This window comes from Girardinichthys multiradiatus, chromosome 15, assembly GCF_021462225.1.
Source record: "Girardinichthys multiradiatus isolate DD_20200921_A chromosome 15, DD_fGirMul_XY1, whole genome shotgun sequence".
In the NCBI taxonomy this organism is placed as follows: Eukaryota; Metazoa; Chordata; class Actinopteri; order Cyprinodontiformes; family Goodeidae; genus Girardinichthys; species Girardinichthys multiradiatus.
This window is the reverse complement of record NC_061808.1, coordinates 18,570,214-18,591,015: the sequence shown is the minus strand read 5'-3', so window position 1 is coordinate 18,591,015 and position 20,802 is coordinate 18,570,214. Positions and strand designations below refer to the sequence as shown.

The following is a 20,802-nucleotide window of genomic DNA, read 5'->3' as shown; positions in this document are numbered from 1 at the left end:
GGAAGAGTGTCCAACCCCTTTCAAGGAGACTGGTTCCAGAGCCAGAGCCGTGCTTGCACACCAACTCAGGCTCCTTCCCCACCAGAGAAGTGACATTCCACATCCCAAGAGCCAGCTTCTGCAGTCGAGGATCAGACCACCAAGGTCTCCGCCTTCAACCGCCACCCATAACACATTGCACCCAACCTCTTTGGCCCCTCTCATGGGTGGTGAGCCCATCGGAAGGGGGACCCACGTTTCCTCTTCGGGCTGTGCCAAGCCAGGCTCCATAGGTGAAAACCCGGCCACCAGGTGCTCGCCAGTGTGCCCCACCTCCAGGCCTGGCTCCAGGGTGGGGCCCCGGTGACCCGCATCTGGGCGAGGGAACACTGTTTCCATTTGTAGCAATCATCATAAGGGGTCTGTGGGCTGCACTTTGTCTGATCCCTCACCTAGGACCTGTTTGCCTTGGATGACCGTACCAGGGGCATAAAGTCCCTGACAACATCGCTCCTAGGATCATTGGGACACTCAAACCCCTCCACCACGGTAAGGTGGCAGCACAGGGAGGGGATTTCATCACAATTCATTTATAAATTAACATGGGAGACAGTTATGTTTTACTTAGGGCTGGATTGGTTTGTATAACTTATTTTTCCTTAATTAATGACACCATCACTTGAAAACTGCTTGTTGTATTTACCCAGGTTATCTTTGACTGGCAAAAAATAATCCGATGATCTGAAACATTTAACAATAACAAAAGTATTCTTTAAGGAGGCACGCACTGTTAATTGCTTTACTGTACATTTTACAAATTACAAATAGGTAAAACAGAATAAAATAAAGAAAGCAAACACAAGGTGCAACCAAACATTGCAGACCACAACCTAACTCTGTATTGGTCCTGGTCTACCTATAAATCAGTTATCTGGGAAATGACAGCTTGTTACAAAAACCATAAAACTAGAATTTTGACAGCATTCACATAAATCTCATTTCTTTGCTAGACCTTCATGCTTAGGTTTGCACCAACACTCCCATTTGTCCCAACAACTGAGTTGTCATAACAACTTACAGTACATCGGTTGACTACATAGCAGCAGTAAATAGCAGCACCTGAAAGTCTAATCCATTTGAAGATTTATGCTCAAAAAGTCATTTTGTCAATTAAACTCTCTGTTTTCTGTCAAAAAAAATAGGTAGTTGGAGTCTGGTGTCCAAACAACATTTAATCATCTATATATGGAAACTATTTTCCTTTTACAGAGGGTTCACTCCAAAGGCTTGGTTTGTTATCTGTGAAAAACAGCTGTAATTAATATCTCTTTCATACATTCATAGATTTATAGAATTTTTGGATCTTTTCTCACAGACCATAAACCATACAAATAAATAAAATCGTAGAATTTAGGGTTTGGGTTACACTTTCCTTTTACTGTGACTGTATTTACTTTATAAAAGCAAACTCTTTATATACTTTTAAAATACTTGCCAGTGTCGGGGTCTGGGAGATTGTTCGTTTTTTACCTGCTACTAACTGTGTTTGAGTACTAGGGGACGCAGCTGCACAGGCGTGGGACTGACGCAGGTACAATCCATTACCTTATTGCGTGAGGAGGATAAAAGGAGAAGGCTGTCAGCACTTCGATGCCTGAGTGTTTGCCATTGTGGTAACCAAAGGGCCCTGATGCTCTAGTCTTGTTTTTCCTAAAGAAAGTAAGGTTACTTACCTTCTCGTGTGTTCCTTCCTAGGTGACTTCTGAACCCCTGGCTCTAGCTCCTGAGTACTCCTCGCTCGAAGCTCCAGATCCTCTGATTTCAAGAACCTCGTCTCAGATCAAGTTCCAGCTGACAGCCGCAAGCTCCTAGTCCTCCTGGTCTCAAGCAACGAACCCTGCTCACCCTCCACCGTGCACACCCACAACTGTGCTCGCCCTCCACCGTGCCTTCATCCTTCCTCTCCCCACCAATAACCTACCTGAGGTACTATGACTCACCTTACCCCCGGATACGTAATTGTATCAGAAGCTCAGCGACCTGTCTCCCAGCCACCTGAATCAAGTTTTCCCCCTGGCAGGTCTACCTCCATACCACCTTTAATGCGGGTTAAGTTCAGCTCCAATTCCCCATCATTCACCTGTGAAGAAAATAAACTTGTTAAACGTTTACTGTGTCTCCTAAGTGTTTCTGCGTGTGGGTCGAGTCTGTTAAAAAAACCATGACAGAACACCCAGGCCAATCTGACCCAGCAGAATCACTTTTGAGAACCTTCTCTGAACATAACTGCCAGATTCAAGCTCATGGACACTATCTTCATTCTCTCCTACATCAACAACAGCAGACAAACCAGCAGCTTGATCAGATGGCTTCCATGCTGCAGCAAGTTCTGAGCACTTCACAACTCCCCGCCTATAGAGGTTGCCGCTGTTCCCCCGGTCTCACAGTAACTTCCTCACTCACGTGACATCACTTCCCCAAATCCGGAGTAATTTTCCAGTGAGGTAGGAAATTGTGGGGGTTTTCTTTTACAATGCGCCCTTGTGTTTAATCGCTCCCCACAATCCTTCCCACATGATGATGTCAAGATTTCATTTGTTTCGGGTTTACTCACTGGGAAGGCCTTACGATGGGCCGAAACTAGGTTTAATGATTATAACCAGTTCGGCTGCACATTTGACGAGTTCATTCAAGAATTTAGACTAACATTTGCCACCGAGACTGATCAGACAAGCATAGCTCATTGTTTGTGGGCGCTAAAACAAAAAGATAGATCAGTTACAGAGTTTGCCATAGAGCTCCGTACTTTGGCAGCCGCTTCAGGCTGGGACTCAGAAGCCCTTAAAGCAGCATTTTTTCAGTCCCTTGATATGTCATTAAAAGATGAGTTGGCACTCATAGATGAACCAAAAACCCTGAATTAACTAATTAGTTTAGCCTCTAGAATCGATAATTGTATGAGAGATAGAAGAAAGTCTCATGTGGAGAGAACTGCTGTGAGACCCCAAAACTCAGTAAACTCACCATCCTAATGTAGATCACCACACCATCCATCCCGATTGCAAGATCAATCCTCCATGTTTGAACCTGAATCCATGCAAATAGGTAGAACGCACCTTACTCCTGAAGAGAGACAGAGGCACTGTGAATCTAATCAATGTTTATATTGTGGATCTCCTGACCAATTCATTGCCTCCTGTAATGTGCGGCCAAAAGAGAGGGTCCGTCGACTGTGCAGGGGGCCCGATGGACCATCATCATATCTGCAAACCCCCTCGAATTACTTTGTCCGCTACAATTATGTTCTCCCAAGACACTCTCCATCTTTTGGCTCTGATCGACTCTGGGAGTGAACAGAACTTAATAGATCAAAGCCTTGTGGATCAAGCACAAATAAAGGTTGAACCTCTGTCTACACCCCAACGTGTATTAGCAATTGATGGAAAGACTCTCCAGAGAATAACTCATCAAACCAAGCCTTTGGACCTGATCCTATCAGGTAATCACAGAGACCAAATTTCATTCTATGTTTTACCACTCTCTCAAACACCGCTAGTGGTAGGATTGCCTTGGTTACAGGAACATAACCCCCAACTGAACTGGTCTGACTGTCGCATTAACTCCTGGTCTAATAAATCCCTCTGCTCTTATTTACAGTCAGCAGTGTCCCCAAGTCCTCCCACCGTGAACGTGGATGAGGCGGAACCCCCCGATCTTACAACCGTGCCAGAAGAATATCACGACTTAAGACAAGTTTTCAGTAAATCCAAGGCCCTGTCTCTGCCCCCTCACCGACTGTACAATTGTGCAATAAACCTTCTTCCCGGAGCACCTCTACCTTCAATTAGGTTATATAACATATCCCGTCCTGAAAGACAAACTATGGAGAAATACATCTCTGAGTCCGAACCCCGTCCACCCGCCCGGTACTTCCAGGGGCACCCCGTCTTTTCGGTCCGATGGATCGTGGATTCCCGTCGATGGGGTAGAGGTTGGCAATATCTCGTTGACTGGAAGGGCTACGGTCCGGAGGACCGATTGTGGGTGCCCTGTACTTTTATTTGTGATCCTTTCCTGATCACAGAATATAATGCTTCCCTTTCGTCTTCCTCTTCTGGGCTGCCAGGTGGCGGCCGTTGAGGGGGGTACGCTGTCGGGGTCTGGGAGATTGTTTGTTTATACCTGCTACTAACTGTGTTTGAGTACTAGGGGGCGCAGCTGCACAGGCGTGGGACTGACGCGGGTGCAATCCATTACCTTATTGCCTGAGGAGGATAAAAGGAGAAGGCTGTCAGCACTTCGATGCCTGAGTGTTTGCCATTGTGGTGACCAAACGGCTCTGAAGCTCTAGTCTTGTCTTTCCTAAAGAAAGTAAGGTTACTTACCTTCTCGTGTGTTCCTTCCTAGGTGACTTCCGAACCCTGGCTCTAGCTCCTGAGTACTCCTCGCTCGAAGCTCCAGATCCTCTGATTTCAAGAACCTCGTCTCAGATCAAGTTCCAACTGACAGCCGCAGGCTCCTAGTCCTCCTGGTCTCAAGCAACGAACCCTGCTCACCCTCCACCGTGCACACCCACAACTGTGCTCGCCCTCCACCGTGCCTTCATCCTTCCTCTCCCCACCAATAACCTACCTGAGGTATTATGACTCACCTTACCCCCGGATACGTAATTGTATCAGAAGCTCAGTCCAGTGACCTGTCTCCCAGGCACCTGCATCAAGTTTTCCCCCTGGCAGATCTACCTTCATACCACTTTTAATGCGGGTTCAGCTCCATTCCCCATCATTTACCTGTGAAGAGAATAAACCTTTTAAACTTTTACTGTGTCTCCTGAGTGTTTCTTCATGTGGGTCAAGTCCGTTAAAAAAAACATAACAGCCAGGAATGACCAGAACACTCAAAATAGAAAATAAATCACTCATTGTAAAAAGTTAATTTTTTAATGTCAGTCCGCACTGACATTCAATGTGTCAATATTACACACAAATGTTTTATTTCATCAACAGTTTGATCTAACTTGTTTCAGTACAGCATTCATCAGTAAAAAGATCTGACTGGTAGCTTCCGAAGTCTAACCCTTTTTCCTTTAAATTGGAACATTATGAATATAAAAGTTAAAAATAAATTTATGAGAATTTGCAAGACTGTCTGTCTGAAGGAATAGTCAGGAGTGCAGTGGTTACAGTCAAACCCACGTAAAGCCATGTCATGCTTTCCAATAGTCCTAAACTAGGTTAGCAGTATTTGCTTCTTCCCACTTCCTTTTTAAATACAGTATTTAGTTATTTGAAATGTATTATGGGGTGTGTGGCATCAGTTCAGGATGAGAAGCAGGTCATCTGTTAACTCCACAATTTCAAGTATGATCTCTATCCCTTTTAGCCACACATCAGTCTTTCTAAGAAAGAACATCAAACTACATTTGTCATTGTAGCTCTGTTCCTACTGGAGAGTGAGTAGGTGAATTAGGGACAAATTTAGATGGTTTCGCTTTCAAAAATGTGCAACATGAGTAAAAGTCCATGTCTTCCACTCCACAATATCCTTCTGCTATTTGCTGATGGAGCAACCAAAGTTCCCCTCATGGACCATTAAAGCTTCATATTAGCTTCTGTTTAGTTTTGCTTGCAGCAAACTCAGCAAACTGTGGGAAAACCCCAAGAACAAACCAAATCCTTGGCAATGCATCATCATCTTGGATTTCTGCAGAAAGGATATATGTTACATCACTCCAGATGTTAAGGCGATGACCCAGCTTTTTGAAATTATTAGAGATAGCTGTGTGGGATTTTTTAACAGTGAAAAAGAATTATGCTACTTTAAAAACAAAATCTTTGTTTCCAGCACACTTTATGGCCCATACAGCTTTCTGGCAGCTGTCTAAACCGAGTTCAAAGTCAAGCTGCTGCTGTTGTGACACATTTACTGCTCTTTATCTACACTTAAACATAATTCTCAAAGTGGGCATATTGCAGTACTGATTTAATTCTCTTATTCACTCTCAGCATTCACAATAACTGTTGACCTCTTATTGCCAATGAACGTTTTCCAGAGGATGTCTTTTGTAGCTTACTGATTTACATTATTTTTAGCTATATGGGCAAGCAGAGAGAGCAGCAGACGAGGCAGCAATCTGATGATGTGTGCAATGACTCACTTGTTTAATCCAGAAGGACAAGTGAGAGTCAATCTGCAGACCTCTGGATCATTCAGGCATTATGACCATACATCTCTATTTCTGTTTCATTTGTCTGGCAGACACTGCTCCAGAAGTGTGGTTCTTTCAGATACAACTTTGCAAACCAGAGTTGTGCTTTCAAAATTCTTTGTGGAGAAAAGTCGTTTTCTCCTGGCAAGCCTTCCAAGCAAGCTTTACTGGTTCAGTTTTTTTGTAACTGTTTTGTCACAAGGTTTATTATTTAACAAGCTAACTGAGGCCTGTAGAGTCTAAGACATGGCTCTTGGACTTTTTTTTACAATTTCTCAGGTTATTGCACGTCTGACTCCCAGAATAATTTGCTCAGAGGTTGATGAGCAGAAACAGTTGCTTGTCTATTGATCCATCTATCGATTGCTCTCCACCTTGGTATTGTGAAAACATACCTACATTCTTCTGAACCACAAACTGCAAAAACTGCTGCTTTTACAGAGACTACAGATTATCTTTTTAAACCCCATTTGATTAGCAGTTGTTAATTTTGCTCTTAAATCTGACACAAGTACCAAACGTTGTTGAGGCTGTGGATCAGTAGGACTATTAGTTACCCAACAATCAAAAGGCAAGGCAATTCACCAAATGCTGCCAGTAGATCTGCATATTGACAAATTACTTTAAAAAATATTTGGAAGTAATTTGCTGTGCATGCAGACCAGCTGTGGAAGTCTAGAATAAGGAGAGGCCATAAGTGGTGGGTCAGATAGTGTTATTAAGCTTTTCTGGAGCAACCAAAAGTCAGTCAATATAGTTACTGTAGGTCATCAAACTCTAGCTTATTTCACAAAGCACTTAAAGCATGGACATCGATGCCTTCTTGTCTTCTCTGTGGGTTTTCTGAAAGTATTAAGGTGGAAACTAGTATTGAAGTTAACAAGCCAGTTTTATGCCTCTCAGTTAGTAAGACCAATACATAGTTTGGGAGATGACACTAACAAGAACAGAGTTTTTCAAACTTTGCAAAAACTCAGCAGCAGAACTCCTGGGAATCCCTCATAGGTCTACAGTGGTGCGGTCATTTCTTGCCATTAACAGATGAACTGGATAGGTTGCAATTCAATTCAATTCAGTTTTATTTATATAGCGCCAATTCACAACACATGTTGTCTCAAGGCACTTCACAACAGTACATACATTCCAATTAATCCTAACAATTGAACAGTGCAGTCAGATTCAGTTATTTATTCAAATTGGATAAAAAGTTTTTCTATCTAAGGAAACCCAGCAGATTGCATCCAGTCAGTGACTTGCATTCACTCTTCCTAGATGAGCATGTAGAGACAGTGGACAGTCACTGGTATTGACTTTGCAGCAATCCCTCATACTGAGCATGCATGTAGCGACAGTGGAGAGGAAAAACTCCCTTTTAACAAGAAGAAACCTCCAGCAGAACCAGGCTCAGTGTGAGCGGCCATCTGCCACGACCAACTGGGGGTTTGAGAGAACAGAGCAGAGACACAAAAAGAACACAGAAGCACCGATCCAGGAGTCCTTTCTATGGGAAGGAAAAGTAAATGTTGATGGATGTAGCTCCTTTAGTTGTTTCACCTAGAAAGAAAGAACAGATAAACTCTGAGCCAGTTTTCAAGGTTAGAGTCTGAAAGAGAGGACATAGAGTTAGTCACAGTAAAAGCTCAGTCAATCGCCATGTCTAGGAGAGAGAAAGGGTTAAACACTGAAAGACTATGTGAATCATCGGTAGAGGGTGAGCATTAAGTTGTTGCCAGCAGAAGCCCGGACGATTCCCATCTCCAGAAAGGTGTCACAGGTAGACATAGAGCCAGGCCAGGTGTAGCTTCTAGGAAGAAAAAAGAGAGAACAAGGTTAAAAGCTGAAATAACAGCCAATAATGCAAAATTGGAGAGTAGTGTGAGAATGTAGCGAAGAGGGTGAAAGTGGTCAGTATGTCCTCCAGCAGCCTAAGCCTATAGCAGCATAACTACACAGATAGTTTCAGTTCAGATTATTTAGTTAAACGGCGCTTATTTGCAACAATGTCGTCTCAAGGAACCCCATAAAGGGTCCCACTGCAGTGAAGTGCACCTAAACAGAACAGATTAATGGACTTCAGCCAAAAAGTAGTTTCTTAAAAAAAGGGACGATGCTTGAAAATAACACAAAACCAGTGAGTGGTCAGACAGAATGGGTTTGTTTTAACCTTTAGAATAGGAGTTGTATAACCCACATTTTTTGGGTAACAGCTTATATTGAACCTGCTGAGTTCCACACTTTAGTTCCAGATGTTGGCTTCAGTTTAAAAAGGATTCACTGGTGATCTATTAACTGCAACAGGCAACTCAAAAAGAGACTTGTCTTGGACACATTCACACACTGACAAGTAGATAAGAAGTCTTGTATAGCAAACAACATAAAATAATCATATATAGTTATTTTCCCGGGTGTCTCAGTTGATTGAACCCTTTAAAAATTGTACCTAGATTGGCTTCTGTCTGCTTTTTTGTGCAGTATTTATGCATTTTCTACAATTGTTTAACTTTTAAGCTCACTTCAAACCAGTTATTTGATGGTTTATACTTTGTTAAACTTACAGTTGGATTTTCAAACCAAGATACACTATACACTAGAAGTTTTATCAAGTTTTGATCAAAGTATCATAAGACCTAATGTAATATTTTTCTTTGAGTAAATCTGAGATTTAGAAAGGGAGGAAGACAAAAAAATTACAGTTACTGGCTTTACATTAACAATTTCAGTTGTGTCTTAAATATTATACCAGAATACCAGCGGAAGGATCAGGCGTCACATAGATGCATATCGATTATTGCTCCTTTATTCAAACTGAGGACAAATGCTACAGAGGGTGATTAAATCCAGGCCCCATGCTTGGATGCTTCTAGGGCGGATTTTCCAAGAGCAAGGGAGTTGGCGCCTGAGTATTTTCCACCCTGATCTCTGCTTGGCAATGGGTTAAATAATAAAGCTCATTTTTACTGAGCTGCCTTGGTTCTGTATGTAGAAACACAAGCCCCTCTACTCCCTTGTCTGTGCTGTTTTAAAACGACCCACTACTATGCCGCCCCCCCAAAGCCAGCCCCCACTCAATGCCAGAATCATGCACTCTGTGGGGTCAAGCTAGTTTGGCCTTGAGGCCACTTTACGAGGACATGAATAAACAATGCTTGAACTGATGAGTGAGTAGTGGAAGTTAAATCTGATAACCATCTAAAAATAAAGTCCATACGTACATTAAGCTGAAGAGTGCATCAGTTCCTATAGGTCTCGGCTTATATCGCACATATGTTTTTGCATTCTAGCTGTTATTTTCGATTGCATCATGGAGTGCAGCAGTGTTTTACCCAAGCACAATCACGGAAACATAGCGGGTTGTGATGAAACGTCCATTCATGCGGCCATGCGTATATGTGTGTTTATTTAACTTCTGTGTAGGTTAATCTGGGTCCTCAAAGCCCGGCCCTGTGTGTAACTGCCAAGGCTCACAAACCTCGTGCACCCTGATGAGCCTGCCAGCTTTGAAACCTGAGAAGCTGGAGAAACCTCCTCTGAAAAACTCACAACCCAGGCTTCTTCTGCTCCCAGATGTAAATTCAAATCAGGTAAATCTGCAAACTGTTCTATGAATACCTCTCTTGTCAAAACAGTGCAACCGAGAAAGCTTCAGCACTCACAGGGTTTGGTAGCATCTTTACCTTCACATGCCCACAAACATGAGTGATTTGAAAAAGATTCAGACTCTGGCTAACCATGTAGGCGGAGGAGTGTGCAGTAAAAGCCAAAACAGTAGCTTAGTTATAGTGAGGAAAATTAAAGGATTTTTCCATTTTTAGCCCACTGAAACATTTTCCTCATGAACAATAAAATAAAAACAACACATGAGCCTTGGGGAACACTGGAAGAAATTAGTCTCCAACTGCTGTAATTAATCAGCAAGGCCACAACTGTGACGCCCTGTGACAAGTTTTCTTCAGACGTTTGTTTGACACAGGTTTTTTTGTTCTGTAATCTCAGAACCAAAATAAATATAGATGCAATGGAAAGGGGTACAGGGCCAGTGCAAAAAAAACAAAACAAAAACAAAATCAGTACGCACATGAAAGACGAGACCATACATGATTGCATGACCAGTTTAGGCACACCCGCCCTTCCTGAGATTACTAAACCTTTCATGTAGTTTGTATCTTAAACTCATAAATTCTTGTTTATAAATATACATAGAAAAATAGATAGTTGAAACCAGATTTTTACACACACTATAAAAAAACAAAAAACAAAGACATTTTCTCAGACATCAGGCTAAACGTTTCCTAATTTTGGATCAGTTAGAATTATCAAAATTATTTGTTTGCTTATGCTATAAAATAAGAAAGAGATTTACATTTTAAGTTTACATACATTTCCTTTGTGTTTGGTAGAATTGATCTTTGAACTGTATGACTTGAATTCAAACATGTTGGTCATGCTTCCACAAACTTCTCGCAATAGTTTTGTCATTGTTTTTCTAGCTTCTTTGACCCACATGCAGAGATACACTCAGGAAACAGGAAAGGTTTAATAAGTTTATTATGAAGTGTTAGAATACTGGAAACTGGAACTCACCGCTGTATGAAGAGATAAATGGTAAATGGCCGATATAACAGAGTTATAAATCTTGATATAATTTTGCTCACAGTTGAAAACTTGAAGATCAGATCAGGGGGGGGGGGGGGTCAGGTAAGTGAATTGGTCCAGGTTCATGGTTCATGAGGAACCCATCCTGTCCTACTTGCTCTTGAGATAAAGGTGGCATTAGGTAGGTTTTCTTGGAGGGTGAGCTAGGTTCGTTTGCAGGTAGCCTGAGGAGCCTTAGAGCCAGAACGCTGCCAACTGAGAATACAATCCGTGAAGTCTTCTTGGAAAGAGCGGATCACGGTTCTCTACATAAGCAGACTGGATACTGAAACTCGAGACTGTAGGTAACCTGGTAAAGAGGACATGAGAAGGTAAGTACTTTGAAAAATCACGAAGAGATTTGTCTTGGCCAGCTAGAATTACCACTGAAGGTTAACACTCAGGCACTGATGTTGGCAGTTGGGTTCTTATGCTCCTCTCCTGATGAGGCTGATGGAGAACACCTGTTGGCTCAGCTCCTACCGTGCGTCTGGAGCCATTTAGTGGTTGGAAGTGGTTAGTAACAGGCAAAAACAGGTGAACAAAAACTCCCAGAAACTCCGAAAAGATTGCTAGAATTTTGGGCCATTCCTCCTGACAGAACTGGTTTTACTGAGTCAGGCTTGTAGGCCACCTTGCTCACATGCACCATTTATGCTTGTCCACAAATGTTCAATTGGATTTGTTATGTGAACATTGGCCAGAACATTGGTGGTATGGTGCACTTCCCTTTTGTGGACACCACCCGACGGCCCTACCCCAGCCCAGACTCTGACCAGATGGCCAACTTCTACTTATGGCCTCCAAACCCAGATGGCACACATAGAAAGGCAGTGTGGAAAGACCCCAGGCCTTCCTTTTTTTAGAATTACTAAGGTTGGCTAAAACAGACAGCGTACCTCTGACTGACTTTTAGCTTCCACCACTTTGAGGAAAAATTTACTTTTCCAACAAGCTCACAGTGGCATGACATCTTTATATTACAGGTCAGGGAACTTTATCAATGATAACTTCAAAGAATCTGACATAAAAAGAATCTGAACTAACCCTTTAATGCTCCACTCCGCTGTTGCAGTTCTGCTCCTTGCATCAGTGAACCTGAAGCAGCAACACTCATGAAGGAGAAGGGCCTTTTCAATATCAGCAGATGTAATTTATGTAAACAGCCCAGATTTGGACACCACAGCAGAAATGCACAGAAATAAGGGCCAAGGTAAAATAAAAGATTCTGGGAAACATGCCTAAATACACAAGCCGGTTTTTCATCCTCTGTGCATTTTGCCTCAACATCTAAAATCAGCTGAGCTTTCTTCTTTGGTCAGTTTGTTGTAATATCATTTGTTTTTGATCATTTTCTCTGCATCTGATAGAAACTGGGATTTTGATGCAGTTTTTCTTAATTTGGTTCATTAGAACAAACAAATTAAACACAGTACTTACATCGCACACCAACATTTTCTTTCACATTGCAAACAACATGACAGAAAAACATCTTTCTATTCATTGTCTTCTTTGTTGTTTGAGTAGCAAAGCTTCACTGGCTCTGGGTCAGCATTAAATATCAAGAACACAGTTTCACTTCATAAAAGCACCTCCCTCCTCTAGTGTCCATCTGTGAGTCAGATTTCTCCAGAACGGCCATGGATGAGGTGTTCATTCAGCACCCGCTCTGAAGTAGTTGCCATCTGTGAGTGTTTAACGCACTTAGATTTCTTTCATTCTGAGCTGTAGTTATGCGTTCAACCCATCAAGATAAAGAAAGTTTTTGTGTTTTTTTTCTCAGTCTTTTTCACTTTTTTATTCTCCTCACCTCTTCTTTTTAGCCCATGTGTCAGAAATCATGATCCATCTTTAAAGCAGTGTTTTATACAGCCTCTGCTGCAACTCAAACAGGAGTCAATGCGTCATACCATCTTCACCTCCTCTTTCTGTCATCGTGTTTCTCCTTTGCATGATGGCTTTACACTCCTACACTTAGTGGCAATGACATGTGCAATTTTTGTTTACTTCAAGCATCTAACGGGTTGTGTGAAGGCCTACAATGCAGTTTCTGAACCTTGTTTGTAGTAAATAGCACAGAAGTGAATTATAGAAAGCTAGAAAACAGGATAAAGTCTATGATTTCAGCTGCGTGTTTTTGGTTTGTGGGGGCAGGATGGATGACGATGTGGATAGTTGATCATATCTGAGAAGCGCCAGGAGGAAGATGGGATCGACCACACTCAGGGCAGTGACGCAGTTTGGCATGCTGGCAGTGAAAAATAAATCTTTAGGCCCTGGAGTGAGGTACACCATCATCAATTCAGAGGTTATACTGGTCAATCCGTGGTGGTACTAATTCCACAAGGTGTATTTTTAAACGTTTAGGGACAGATTATATTCTATTAGGTACTCTGTGTGCTGATTTAGCTTTTTTTTAAGGTTTTTCTGTTGTGGAAGGCATGTTTTGCCTTCTAATTAACGCTTAGATGATCAAGTGATTAATGTTTTGCTGTCTGATGAGAAGCAGAACTATGTTCATAGGATCATCAGAGTTGTAACCACTAGGGCGTAACCGCTGTACTACACAGCTTCATGTTTAATCAATTTATCTTCATTGCATCCTCACTTTTTTTATATAAGATCCCTGAATGAGGGGGCGCCTAATTCGGCCATGTGAAAAAATTAGCACACCCAATATAACAATCAGTTATTTTAAAAGAAGTGTTCACATATTGATGTCTAATCTTTTTTTCATTTAAATCTGCATCAAGTATGTCCTCTCCTATGAGGTCCAAGAAAATTACTTTTGGACTTATCTCAAAAGTGGTCAAAAGCACATTATTACGGAAGTTAGGGTCTTTGTATATGTTCTTACTTAATAAATTCAGTCTGGCCTTTATGTTATTGATAGACAGCAAAGGGGTTTGCCTTGCTTACTTCCCAGTAACATTAATTTGTGTAGTCTCTTTCTGATTGATCATATTAACATTAGCGAGACCCTGCTACAGGTCTCCTGAGGACATTTGAGAGTTTTTGGAGAATTCTTTTAGTATAAGGGGAACTTGTTTAGCTGGCCATACCTGGACATGCTGGCAGCTGTTGTATATAGTGCTGTATATGGAGGTTCTTACTCTTCAATGTAGCCATCCTCAGGATCCTTGCTGAATGTTCTAACCGCTTTCCTTCTTTTCTATCCAAAACACTTCCAATAATGGCCACAGGAGCCACAACAATACGATATACAGTACAGACCAAACGTTTGGACACAAACTTCTCATTCAAAGAGTTTTCTTTATTTTCATGACTATGAATATTGTAGCTTCACACTGAAGGTATCAAAACTATGAATTAACACATGTGGAATAACATACTGAACAAAAAAGGGTGAAACAACTGAAAATATGTCTTATATTCTAGTGCTGATACACTGATTTATGCTGATACACAGCAGATAGTCCTACTGAATAGACGGTTAGAATTTGTATTATGGCAAGAAAAAAGCAGCTAAGAAAAGAAAAACGAGTGGCCATCATTACTTTAAGAAATTAAGGTCAGTCAGTCCGAACAATTGGGAAAACTTTGAAAGTGTCCCCAAGTGCAGTCACAAAAACCATCAAGCGCTACAAAGAAACTGGCTCACATGAGAACCGCCCCAGGAAAGGAAGACCAAGAGTCACCTCTGCTGCGGACGATAAGTTCATCCGAGTCACCAGCCTCAGAAATCACAGGTTAACAGCAGCTCAGATTAGAGAACAGGTCAATGCCCCACAGAGTTCTAGCAGCAGACACATCTCTAGAACAACTGTTAAGAGGAGACTGTGTGAATCAGGCCTTCATGGTAAAATAGCTGCTAGGAAACCACTGCTGAGGACAGGCAACAAGCAGAAGAGACTTGTTTGGGCTAAAGAACACAAGGAATGGACATTAGACCAGTGAAAATCGGTGCTTTGGTCTGATGAGTCCAAGTTTGAGATCTTTGGTTCCAACCACCATGTCTTTGTGCATAGAATATGAGACATATTTTCAGTTTTTTCACACTTTTTTGTTCAGTATATAATTCCACATGTGGTAATTCATAGTTTTGATGCCTTCAGTGTGAAGCTACAATATTCATAGCCATGAAAATAAAGAAAACTTTGTGAATGAGGTGTGTCCAAACATTTGGTCTGTACTGTACATTCAGGTATATATCTATATATATACCTGAATGTACCAGTACTGTTGATCTATACAAGGAAGGTTTCCATGAAAAAATAATGTCTTACAAAAAAACCTGAATGGATATAGAACGTTTTTAAGGATAAGTCTAAAGTTTACTAAGCAAACTCTACTACCATCATAAACAAAGTATTTTTTGTATGAAGTCTTTGTAAATGACAATGTGATTGTATTGGTCCTTTAAAAAACAAAGCTATATCAGAAGAAGAAATACCAGAAAGCTGATTACACCTTGTCCGCTGCAGACAAAGCAAGCAGCCATCTTGGTTCTGATGGAGCTCAACTGGACGACATCACAGAGTTGAAGCCTGATGTGGCCACCTAATATTTTCCCAAAATGTACAAGGACAGACACACAGATCATCTGTAATAAGAAAGTTTTAGCACAAAGCAGTGTAGTATAACATGGGTCTATCCTTCCAAATACTTGCACCTGCAATGAGAGTGCTTCATCCATGAGAAGCAGTGTGGACAGCTGCTGTGACCCCATGTCTGACCTGCCTTCTGTGGCCTTTTCTCAGTGAAAAGTGGCTCACATAAATTTGCTGCATTTGCAGTATTGCTAATTCTAATGAGGGGACCTTTGCAAAATGATTTGCTGACTTTGCCTCTGTGACTGCAGTGCTTGATTTACTGAAAATAAATGTTGTTGTTTCAAATTAGTACTATAACTGGACCACTGCAGCTCCTCTTCTGCTCACTGTCTAGGCCTGTCGGGAACCTCTGCGCACACACGGAGATACACTAATGACTAAGATTCATTAAATTATATATGCCTATCACACCATCATCTGGCCATAAGCGGTACTGTACCTGCATTTTCAGTTCTTTACTACAGTGGCTCCAAGTCTGAATCGGTAATGAACTGAAAAGAGATCCTCTTTAGAAAATGTAAAAAAAAAAAAAAAAATCGCACATACAGTTATATAAAAACTGAATCTGGTTTGTTGGAGCTGTTTTATGAGTATTACTAGTACAGCTCTACACTAATCAATAATCAGGGTCACAAGTATCATACAAACACTTTTATGGTTATTATTGGTTGGTCTGTCCTTGTCCTGCCACCAATCATATTTAGACAACCAGCAAATAGAAACATTTGGAAAGTACTTTTCTATTGTGAAAGTGTTTTACTGCAGTTTAAAACAAGCTTTTTGTTGTATTTTCATCAAGTCTCCTCTCTTACATCTATACATTTGTCCTCAGGCCAACATTTTCAACTATGTTGTTTTTTTTTTTCATTTCTTTTCAGTCTGTCTTGCAGAAATATTTATACCACTTGAACATTTTTCAAATTGTTTTCATTTTACAATCACAAATCTTAATGCATTTCATTAAAAATGTATGTGCACAAAGTCTGCATCTGGGTGAAGTGGAAGGAAATTACACATGGTTTTTAAAATATTTACAAATAAAATTCTGAGAAGGGTGACTTACATCAGCCATTTTTTACTCTAATACAACTAAATACATATTTGTAATTGACCCTACTTGATCTCTGAATTTAAAACAACCCAAATAGACCTGATAACTATTTTGTTTGCTATCCAAAATAGTTTTGAAATGCAGTTAGAAAAGGTTTGTTTAGGTTGTTTTACCAGGTGAATGGTTGCTAAACATGAATTTCTGTGTAACAAGGCAGAATATCACACACATGACTATTTGCATTCTTAGGCTCATATACGTGAGAGTCACTGATGCACCTTTCTTGTGTTTCACTAATGATGATTTCCGTCGTCTGCTTCCTTTATGTAGTTTATAACTAAATGTTCTCCTGAAACAGATAAAAAACAAAATAGAAACTGAAAGTGTTGTAGTGATTTAATGTTGGTAATAGCTGTGCTTTACATGTGACAACAATCTGCTATGTTCTCCACATGTCTGGACTAAGTAGGAGGTTTGTAAAATATAACCCAGGTCTGGCTAAAATCTTCCAAAACCTTGTTGAAGAATTGCTACAATAAAAACACAACACACCACCAAAAGATCACCAAACCCACAGTGAGACATGGTGGTGGCAGGATCAAGATCCGGAATTACATTTCTTCAGATGCGACTAGAGTTTTTGTCAAGTTGGAATGGATTATAAGAACGCCTTCAGAAAGAAGATGAAGATTTCCCCATGACTGTGACTCCAAGCATATATTGTATCAAAGTCATCAAAACAATGGAATCACTGGGAGAAAATTACAGTTCCAGGATGGCCTAGCCACAGTCCAGAACTGAATCTAACAGAAGATCTGTGAGGTTGCCCAGAGAGGGTTGTGGACAAGAGATACTTTCACAATCTTACAGATTTTGGAGACCCTATGCAAGGTAGACTGGTAAAATATAGCCAATGGAAAATGTGGTAGGCTGCTTGGCTCCTAAAAAAGTAGACTGAATGCTGAAACTGAATGAAAAGGTTGTTTAAAGTAAAGTTTAAGGGTGTGCACAGTCATGCATCTGGGTTTTCTAACTTTTTAGTCCTTATATTTGGCCCCTAACATATTTGTGTGTTTTACGTTGAATTGTACAGAATTGTCATAAAACGTGCATAAATATTTGAAATTACTTTTCATGGTCTCAGTTTTCTGAATCTAAAATTCTAACAGAGGTCTGATTTTAGGGATCTAAGGTAGGTTATTAAGTTCTTGTCAAGTTTGGTGTGGTGGAGGACCCCAGAATGCAGACAGAGCGGCATCTTAACCATAAGTAAAGACGGTTTATTTTAAAGTCAAAACAAATAACTCCAAGGTGGAGGCAGGAACAAATCATTAACAGGCATGGACGATAAATAGAAGTGATGTTTCCATGACAAGTAAACAGAACGATGGTGTGTATATGAAGCATGGTATAGGTGAAACAAAAAAGACTGATTGCATGATGCAGGTGGACCGAATGAAGCTGATTGCTATGGCTGACAGAGGCAGGGAGAACAAAACGTAACTGGAGCAAAACAGAAATCCAAAGAGAATAGAGAAACATGACTTGCAAGACATTACCTAAAAAACAATAATAAAAAACTAAAGCAAAACCAGCAAAATAATAAACAAAAACAGGATCCAAAACACAAACTGAATATAACAATAAATAAATCCCAAACAAAAACCAAAACACCCTCAAATCATGACAAATATTTTAAATAGCTCATGTATCTTTAAAATGCTTGTGATGGCAGCTTAACAGCTTTCCTGTAATCTGAATGTATTCTTCTCTTATCATACAAGCACTTCCTCTAACCTTTCTTAAGTGAATGTTTACTCAACATCTCTTTTACCTAAAAGCTTGGGGGGCCCTGGACAGGCCAGCGAGGGCCAGTGCATTTTTTGACATCAATATGTCACAATTTATTTCTAAAACATTGAGTGTTATCTTTACAGAGAAACCAGGCTTTGGCATGTGCTCCCAGCAGTTCTTGAACCATTTTGTGGCGAATGTTAGGGGGTTAATAATTCTCAAAACACAATTGTTTAAGTAAGCTTTAATAAAACCTCCAACCACTGTTTAGTGGACAGAGCTCCTATGTGTGCATGTGGACTTGGAGCTGATTTATAGTTAGACCATATATAATAACACTGTGCTCTTTAAACATGCCTCTCTTTTTGATTGGTGCTATTTGTATCGTGCTAACAGAATGATAAAATGTTAATGTTAGGCTTTTACTTGCTGTGGTGAATTAAGGTTTGAAATTAACCTTGCAGAAAATAATAAAATGTAAGATACACATAATGTGAAAAGTAATGCTAAGAATAATCCATAGAAAACTGTTTTATTTCATGTTAAACATGAATATATGTACAAATTCATTTATAATACTCTAATTTCTTAATTTTTTCTCTGCCTTTCTTACTGTGGACTGCTATGGATTGGAAATTTTTCTACTGACATAATAATCGATGCTAATTGACAATAAAAAACAATAAATTAATCAATTAAAGCCACCACCTGGATTTATGTTGAAAAAAAAAAAAGTAGTGCAATAATTAAAAGTTACATCAAGTTGGGTAGATGTTTTTATTCTTGTTTTACTGAGCTGCTTCTCTTGCCTTGAATATTTTGAAAAGTCACATCTTGTAGTTGTGGTAAAAATGTTTTAAAATGTCAATAACTGATCTCTATCAAGCAACAACAACTGCTGGAAATGACAGAATAGTGGTGAGAGATCATTTTTGACATGTTAAAAATTTGACAAAACTCAAGTGTTCCACTGTTATGGTGGCACTGGTCAAGAAGAGAAATAGATGAAGAGCGCCCTCTAGAGACTGTGTTACAGCATCTGGGTGTCTGTTTTCAGTTAACAAGGTTTACTTTCATTTAAGTTATGTAATGTCAGCTGAAAACTAGAACATGGCAAAAATAAAACACCGTTTTTAAGGAAATAGGTGATACTTTATATTTATTTCCTAAGTCTAACTACAGAAATACGTCTAGAAGAACAGAGTAAGAGTGTATTTACTCACCTACAGGCAAAACTGCCACAATGATTATGCTTAAAACCATCAAAACAAAGTGACCAGTTAACACAAGAAGGCATATAGGAAACTTGCAGAATGTTGTATCAGTGAAAGGTCAGAATGCATTTTATTTTTAAAGTGACATTAGTACTGAGTGCTAACGCCTTAAATGTGACCTTTAACACACTTGTAGCTGTCTGCTCTTTGAAAATATCCTTCCTTTTATATTAGCCAAAAACATCTTATTCCACATGAATCACATCAGTGCGTGTTAAAAATATCAAGTATGATAACTCTAAAGTGTTGTGCTCAAAGGAAGCATGGGTAAATGTCTGTAGGTAAGTGTGAAGGTTTATTTGATGCTTCTTAACTTATTTTACTAATTTAGAAGTAGAGTTCGTTTTTTTTATAATTTGTGATTAGCCCATACCTTAATTTGATTAACACACAAATCTCTTTATTCTTAAAATGATTACATGTTAGAAACCTCAAACGCCTCAGCCAGGAACATAATTTGGGGTACAAAAACAAGTAGTTGAGCCTGCATGGTGGTTCAATTATTACCGCTATAGCTTTGCTGCAGGAAGGTCCTTGGTTCGAATTCTGACCAGGACGTCTCTGCATGGAGTTGGCATGTTCTCCCTGTGTTTCTGTTTGTTCTTTCCAGGTACTCTGGATTCCTCTGGATTGTGACTGTTTTTGTAAAGTGTGTACATGCTCTTAGTATTATTCAGCAGGCTTTTTCACTGAAAAAAAACTCTGGTGGTAAAAATATCTCACCTCACGAGATTTGCACAGCAAAAGAAAAAGAGTTATAATTTCAGTATTTCCATCATCCCCTAAAAATTCACAATGCAACTCTGGACATAATTAAACACCTAAATGTGAAAGCTAATCTGAAATGTATTCAAATCTAAAGACAGTATAACAAAATATCAAACATTGTTGCTCTCTTTTAGCCAGGTAGTATTAATAAACATAAAAAACACTGACAGATCAAACTGTCATGGCAGCATTGTTTCACAGATTTGTCTTGCAGTCTATTCAGAAGGGAAAAGGATCTGGAGGTTTCATGATCATCAGTACTTCATGTTAAAAGCAGGAGAGATTACATTTCTTTAAAACTGGACTTCTTTGATGATGGTGGGTAAGTCCAAGTTTCCCGTGGTGGAATCAGTAGGTTCCTGTAAATGAAAAGAGAAGTGTTGTTTACTACAAATGTCTTCAGATACACCAACAGCAGCCACTTAACTTGGATATTTAGCCAAACATGTTATTAGACTATCTAGTTTGCTTACGATTACATCAATATTTGTACAAAAAATATGCCTGATATTAATGTTACAC

General features: G+C 40.0%; 1 protein-coding gene across 3 annotated transcripts in view; it reads right to left on the bottom strand.

The window, feature by feature from the left end:
• Positions 1 to 17,703: 17,703 nt before the first annotated feature.
• flvcr2b (FLVCR heme transporter 2b) overlaps positions 17,704 to 20,802 on the bottom strand; it is a 38,575-nt gene continuing 35,476 nt past the window's right edge. For all 3 annotated transcript variants that reach the window (XM_047387651.1, XM_047387650.1, XM_047387649.1), the window contains one exon: positions 17,704 to 20,639. Coding sequence is in view for 1 of the 3 variants with exons in the window: in XM_047387650.1 (XP_047243606.1) it covers positions 20,574 to 20,639 (66 nt within the window). In the remaining 2 variants the exon portion in view is untranslated. The remainder of the gene's footprint in view (positions 20,640 to 20,802) is intronic.